Source organism: Poecilia latipinna, unplaced genomic scaffold (genome assembly GCF_001443285.1).
Source record: "Poecilia latipinna isolate Pla-1442-1.1 unplaced genomic scaffold, P_latipinna-1.0 Scaffold1030, whole genome shotgun sequence".
Lineage (NCBI taxonomy): Eukaryota > Metazoa > Chordata > Actinopteri > Cyprinodontiformes > Poeciliidae > Poecilia > Poecilia latipinna.
Genome location: NW_015113646.1, coordinates 313306 through 320639, shown reverse-complemented (window position 1 = coordinate 320639; position 7334 = coordinate 313306). Strand labels below are relative to the sequence as shown.

Genomic DNA, 7334 nt, shown 5'->3' with positions numbered 1-7334 from the left:
GCGGGCCACATGTGGCCCGCGGGCCTTGAGTTTGACACATGTGAGCTAAATGAACAAACATCTACACTGAATTACACAGGAAATTATAAAGATATATTAATTCCTTAACAGAATCTAAGCCTCTAAACAAAACCACACTTAAAGTATTATGAATTATACATATGTTCATATAACTGTAAAGATCTAAATGAATAATTAAAAGGCGTCGAATGAGTGATCCAACTGAGTCTGTGTATTTAAACTCACATCCATCACAGGCTGCTTTCTCAGCCAATTATCTGCAGGGGCCCCAACTGCTTCAGGACGTTATCTCTGAACTGTTTATAAATGTGCTATCACACACACACTCTCTCTCTCACACACTAACTTTCACACACACACACACATCCGAGGAGGAACATGGAAACTTTTCAGTAAGACGTCCAGAAATCAAAGCTCCTGCAGATCTCTGGAAGCTGGAATCGCCGGTCTGGTCTGGAAAACACTCGTCAAGGTGAGCGTCAGATTATCCAAAGGTTTTAATCTTAGACTGTGAAATATTCCTAAAAAGGTTTTCATAAAATAAATCATGTGTTTTGTCTCTGCTCCAGGATTATTATGTGAACCTTGTAAAGGAACGACTGTTGTTGAAAACTGCATTAACACAAACTTTTACCAAGTATTCTAGTGCAAATATCTTAGAGGAATTAAGACAAAACTAACTCACAAATAATTTTTTTCAGCAAGATATAGGAGCTTGTTTTACTCAATATACCTTAATATTGATGAAAAAGTTCTAGTTCTACTTGTGGATTTCATTTATAACACGGGGAAAATGTCTGGTTGTGACGTTTTAAAATTTATATTAAGGAATTACTGACTTAGAACAAGCTTTATATCTTACTGAAAATTAACTTGTAGGTTATTTTTTGTTTTATTTCAAGTGTTCTAAGGTATTTATACTAGAAAACCAAAACTTCTCAGTAGGATTTTGTGTTTTTGCAGTGAATCTAAACGTCACTTCAGCTCTGAACCAGTTTTGGTCCTCTAACCTAATATTTTCTAATCTTTTCTGTTTCCCCAGTAAACACACCATCCAGTCCATGTGGAAGAATGGCACGATGGAAACCTTTACTTCATATGACTCTGATATCTGTGATGATGACGAGTTTATTACAAGTGCAGCTATTACATGGACAACAAGTGGCAGAAGACTCCTGTACAATTCAGATCCTTGTCCCTGGACTCAAAGGCAAATGATCCACACGGAGCATAATCTGCTTTCTCAGCACAGCAATCATATTAAAGATGAAATATGTCTGACTGGATTTTCTGCTGCTGCAGGAGAACCAGGAGAAAAAGGACAAAAAGGAACGCCTGGCAGACCAGGACGAGTCGGCCCTCCAGGAGAGAACGGTAAACCTTCATGCTGCACTGCAAAAACACCAAACTTTAGTCCAGTTTCTAGTGCAAACATCTTAGTACACTTCAAATAAGACACAACTAACATGCAAATAACTTTTCAGGAAGAAATATGAGCTTGTTTTCAGTAAAAAAAAATCCCTATATAGAAGAAAAAAAATACTTGTCACATTAGCAGATTATGTCACTTATAACAAGACATTTTCCCCATGTTATAAGTGAAATGAAACTTGTACTTTTTCATCAGTATTAAGGAATAATTAAGTTAAAAGAAGCTCCTAAAACGTTACTTGTATGTTAGTTTGGTCTCATTTCAAGTGTACCAAGATATTTGCACTAGAAACTACAACAAAAATATTTGGTAATACTTTGTGTTTTTGCAGTGTTCTCCTGAATATTTGTTTGTTTCCCTGAAGCCTCTGTTCTATATTCTAAGACTTGCAGCAGTTACCGGGGCAAAGATCACATTTCTTGTGCTGATAATGTGCAGTTAAGTTGCGTCCAGGCCAGCCACAGATCTCCATGTGTTTACATTTGGGTGAAAAGTTGGAGGAGGAACGGTTTTAGGAATGCAGGGTTACTGCAAGAGTTTACTGCAGAGATTAATAAAGCCTGAAGGATGTTTCCAGATTGGATCACTATATTCTGATGTAGGTGTTACAGAAAGTATCTAAAAGCAGAACTTTAATCCAGAATCAGATACATTTTTATTTAAGTTTGGAATGTGTTTATAATGTGTTGCTTTTTCAGGAGAACCTGGGCTTAAAGGACAGAAAGGAATTATGGGACATCACGGAAAATTTGGCCCAAGTGGAATAAAAGGTACATGCTGGTCAAAAGTACCTGTGTAAATATTATATATATATATATATATATATATATATATATATATATATATATATATATAATTTTATTTTATTTTTTTCTTCTCTGGCAGCTGTTTTTTTAGCTTAGCTGCTTTAATATGGTTTAGATTGTGGTCATCCTGAATGCTAACGTTAGCGCCGTTAGCTCTTCTAAAACCAGTCTGGGTTTATTTTGCTGTGGAGTACCTAACTGTGTCCAAGTTTCAGTTGTCTTGTTTTGTGAAACTTGAGGAATCTGGACACAGTAATCCATCTTCATTTCTTCCTCCCACTGCCCGACCAGCAGTCCCATCTGGGAACCATTTCCCACCTACATGGGCTCGTCTGCAGGCTTCCTAACGATCCCATGTCTTTCCTGAATATCACTTTGATGCCTTGAGATGTTGTCATTTGAAGAAGATGCCGACTGTTTTTGGTTAACACCTTCTAAGTGGACAGTGAATTAGTCTAAAAAGATTCACAAAACGTGCAAATATCTCTTTGTATACTTAAAATAAGATCAACAAGTGTACAATAAGATTTCTAAGTATATTTGTAAGTGTAAGAATTTTTGTTTTGTTTGTTTTTAAAATTAGTTATACAGTGGATTCTCTTCTAGATGGGGAGAGCAACCAAACACACAAATGGCAAAAATGCATGAATCCTTCAGACCCTCGCCAGGTCCACCATCGTTTTTGTTTTATTATTTCACCAATGGAATCAAAGCTTTAACTGCATCACCGAACATCTGAAATGAATATGACATTTACTGACAAAAAACAAAAAGTATGTCTGGCAATAAACTTTCAAGAAAATATTAGTTTTGAATGAATTCTCCTTTTTTCCTCAGGGGTTAAAGGTGACATGGGCGACCCAGGACCAACTGGCCCTAAAGGAGAGCCAGGTTAGACATAAAGCTACTTTATTCAGTTTAATAAATTCAAAACTTGTAAAGTGGCAGAGTGGTAATCCATCACACCTCACCAGGTGTTCCATGTGAGTGCGCATCGATGAGGAAGATGATTGGAGAAATGGACATCGTCGTGGCCCAGCTGTCCTCAGAACTGAACTTTATTAAAAATGGTATACTCTAAACATTCTACACTAACATTCAGCAAAACTTTCTCTTAAAAGAATCATTATTATGCAATAACTGTTCATCCAAATGTAATTGGTGTGCAAGTCAATAAGAAATTTATAGAAAATCAAGTGGTCATTTCACAGCACTGCCCTCCCCTGCAGCTGTTGCAGGCATAAAAGAGACAGACAGTAAGGTCTATCTGTTGGTGAAGGAGGAGAAGCGCTACGCCGATGCCGAGGCTTTCTGCCAGGCGAGGGGGGGGCACCTGGCCATGCCGAAGGACGACGGAGCCAATGCGGCCATTGCCAGCTACATAACGGAGGCGGGCCTGAGCAGAGTCTACATCGGCGTTCACGACCTGGACCAGGAAGGGCTTTTCACCTACGTGGACCGCTCCCCGATGAGCACCTTCAGCAGGTGGAGGCAAGGGGAGCCCAACAACGCCTACGACGACGAGGACTGCACGGAGATGGTGGCGTCCGGGGAGTGGACCGACGTGGCCTGCCACCCCACCATGTTCTTCATCTGTGAATTTAACAAAGACTCTGTGTGAGAACGGGGATAAAACCACACAACTTGGGCTGGAATGATTAACTGGTCATGAATAGTCATGATTAATCGATGGTTGAAATAATCTTCATCTAATTTAGAAATTGATTAATCATTTACTGGAGTGCACAGATTTTAAAAAGGTTTGCTAAAAGAAAAACTTACTCAAAGATGTAATTAAGCCAAAACTAAAAAAAAAAAAATATATATATATATATAAATTTTGCATTTAAGATACAAAATATGCATTTGTGTATAAATCTATTCTATCCAGTCAGAACTTCTAACTTCACCTGATTCAAAAATCTTCAGTTTAAAAAAAAAAAAAAAAAACCTACCTCCTATAAAGAACATTTTCCTACATAATTATTAATTGGTTCATCCAAAAATAAATAAACCTTACACCGTTTTGATGTTAAGTCAAGAAGAAAGGTCTTGGCTTTTCACATGTTGACATTAGATGTATTTTTTACAGTGCAAAAACACAAAATCTTACCAAGTATTTGAGTCCAGTTTTTAGTGAAAGTACCTTAGTTGCAAAATGACATAAAATAACTTTTTAGCAAGATATGAGTGTTTTTTAGGTCAGTAATTCTTGAATATTGATAAAAAGTACTAGTTCTATTTTTTCACTTATAATAAAAATATCTGGTAATGAAACTAGATGTTTTTATCAAATCTCATAAATTATTGACTTAAAACAAGCTCCTATATTTTACTGAAAAATTGTTTGTTTGTTTGTTTGTTTGTTTTGCCTCATTTCAAATGTACTAAGATATTAGCACCAGAAACTAGTCAAAGATTTTTGGTAAGATTTTGTGTTTCTGCAGTGCAGCTGCAGACGCATCCTTTGCTACGAATGATTAGGTTGTTTAGATTTTAGGCAATAAAATGTTTATTTTCTTGCTTAAAATTTGAATTATTTATTTAAATATTTTATGTATTTATGAAAAAAAGCTTAAGTGAAAAATCTGCAGAAAGTACCATTTTTAATCATTGTCAGAATCACTGGTAGAATAATTGATCACTAGAATAATCGTTCGTTGCAGCTGTACACGCGACTCAATGCACTGAGATCAGTCTTCATGTAAACATTAAGGAAACGACTTGCAACATGTACAAACAAGAGGATGTTCTGTTTGATTGTGGATCTAATAAGCTATTTACTTCTGTGCTTCCAGGATCCTGAGTTTGTTATAAATTCTTCTCATTCAAATCATATCTGGACTACCATATTCTGTTTCTCTTCCATCTGCATATTGAGCTTTTATGGTATGCAAATATCCTGTAAGAGTCTCATTGACAAACAGGACAAATAAGCAGTGGGCTATAGATTGTGTGGAAAAATATCCAATTAAAAAACACATGCAGTTTCTGCTTGAGTGCTTTTAATCAAACAAATAGAATGCAGCATGCTTTCTGCGTTTTACACAATAAGAAATGTGCAGGTTTTATACAATAAACAGTGATGGATACACAAGAAAGAGGACATTATTTCCTACTGCTGAGCTGGCTGGTTTTATTCAATGCAGCAATGCTGCAGCTGAGAAAAACCCTGAGACTGAAGGAGAGGAGAAAACCTGCAGAGTTACTTTTGACAGAAAATAATTTCACTTCTTTAACATTTTTGAAGGCAAAATGTTTACTGAAACAACATCAGTGCACACACACAAAATCGATAATAATCCCCATATTCAGTTCTCAAATCAAATCAAAATCATCTCAAAGGACAAGTTGGTCAAGGTGCTGCACTGGTACACTGCAAAAACAGAACATTTTACCAAGTGTTTTATCTTGAAACAAGACAAATTAGTTTTCAGCAAAATATAGGAGCTATATTTAGTTAGTTTTGTTTTATTTCAAGTGTACAAAGATATTTGCACAGTGCAGGACTAAAGACAATCATAACTATTTCTAAAGGTTTTAAAAATTACTGTCTGAAAACTGAATTTGTTTTATGTCGTACTGTTCCTACCTGCTGGAGCCTCCACTGCCCCCTCCCCCACATGTTGCCGTACGTTGTAGTTTGTAGTCTGGCTGAGAGAAGTCAACATTTTCCCTGGTTTACGAAACAGAACAATTTGGCTACTTGAAAACATTTCCAGTATAAATTTGACAAAAACTTGAACACTGTTTGTCTGGGAGGAGTGGGCTGCTCTTCATCTCAGACTCAGTTGGTTGTTACAATTTTATTCGTCTGGAAATCCCACAGGATCGAAGATCAGTCATCTGCCACACTGGGAGGTAATTCCCCCTCTGACCTGTAGGGGGCTCCAGTTTGTTTTCCAAACAGATGTTTCTGTAGACTCTGTCCTGAAAAACAATCTTACTTTAGATTTGTTTTTTCGCTTTGCGTTTTACCTCAAGTTGCCTTCCACAACCTGCCAGGTATTGTTTTTAAGATATGCATCCCAGCTGAGATGATATCCTAATTTGTGGCTCTCTAGGAAAAGGAGTTTGAATATGCATGATGCACGTCTTCAAATAAAACACACCAGCAGTCCCTTAAGAAATGAATAATTAATGCTGAGATGAATTATGCAGCCACATGACCAGGAGTTGTCTAGCATAAACCAATTAAGTGTCATGGTTGGTTCAATCTCTGGTTACCTTTGCAGAAATGAGAATAAACTGTTTGGAGGGTTGGTGAAACTGTGGAAGAGTAAACAATGGAAAACTTAGTGGCACAAACAGAAGTGAGAGACAGTGTGAAGCAAAAATGTAAAAAAAAGTTAAGTGGTTATGTGATTTTTATTTTAAAAAATGAAATATTAAATACATTTTATTGAGGATTCAGCATCAGTTTTTTTTTGTTTTTACAAGCACTGCTAATCCACCTTATTTGCTTTTGCAACTTTTCTTTAAATCTCTGATAGTTTGGCTAGAAAGCCGGTTTTTAGAGAGATTTTAGATATAATTCTTTCTCATTATGACTGATGGAAGAGATGGTTTGAATTTCCTCCTCTTGTGACAGTAAAAAGCAAATACTTATTCATGTCCAAACTCATCAATACTTAAACATTTCTTGACTTTATCTGGTTCAGCTGTGGCTATTTTTGATGGAAAAATATGCAGGACAGCCGTTTACAATCATTTTACTCTTTCTGTGGTCAATGTTAATGTTAAATGTATTTTTATAGCACATTTTCAGCAGCTCAAACTGCACAAAGTGCTTCACAAGTCAAATGCAAACAAGGAATATGGTCCAGTTTTGTAACATATAACGAGAGAAAAAGTAAATTAAAATATAGGCACATTTTTCATTAAATAATCCAAATCTAAATTGAGAATCCAGTTTTGATGACAAAAAGTTTAAAACATACTTTATTTTTATGTTTTGTATGTCTTTATATTGTATGGGTATCTTTTTTTTAGTCAGAGGCCTTTTCAGCTTCGTTGTAAGCCTGACTGCTACTGCATCAAAACATACAAAAACGCTGACTATTGTTGCCATGGAA

The 7334-nt window shown here is 36.2% G+C and overlaps 1 protein-coding gene across 2 annotated transcripts; it reads left to right on the top strand.

Annotated features, from left to right (window-relative positions):
- Positions 1–292: 292 nt before the first annotated feature.
- colec11 (collectin sub-family member 11) lies at positions 293–4322 on the top strand. Of its 2 annotated transcripts, none has more exons than XM_015051087.1 (7): positions 293–493; positions 1064–1231; positions 1324–1395; positions 2152–2223; positions 3097–3150; positions 3234–3329; positions 3539–4322. In XM_015051087.1, exons 2-7 carry the CDS (start codon positions 1093–1095, stop codon positions 3856–3858), a joined length of 753 nt encoding a protein of 250 aa, XP_014906573.1. In that variant the 5' UTR covers positions 293–493; positions 1064–1092; the 3' UTR covers positions 3859–4322. The 2 variants fall into 2 exon arrangements, with proteins under 2 accessions (XP_014906573.1, XP_014906572.1); XM_015051086.1 differs by having other exon boundaries at positions 294–493; positions 3489–4322.
- Positions 4323–7334: the final 3012 nt, after the last annotated feature.

Bases quoted from the DNA above. Each gene is read 5' to 3' on its own strand.
- colec11 (XM_015051086.1), top strand. From the start codon at position 1,093: ATGGCACGATGGAAACCTTTACTTCATATGACTCTGATATCTGTGATG. The intron at 1,396-2,151 runs GTAAACCTTCAT...TTGCTTTTTCAG, and splicing joins CGGCCCTCCAGGAGAGAACG to GAGAACCTGGGCTTAAAGGA. The intron at 2,224-3,096 runs GTACATGCTGGT...TTTTTTCCTCAG, and splicing joins TGGCCCAAGTGGAATAAAAG to GGGTTAAAGGTGACATGGGC.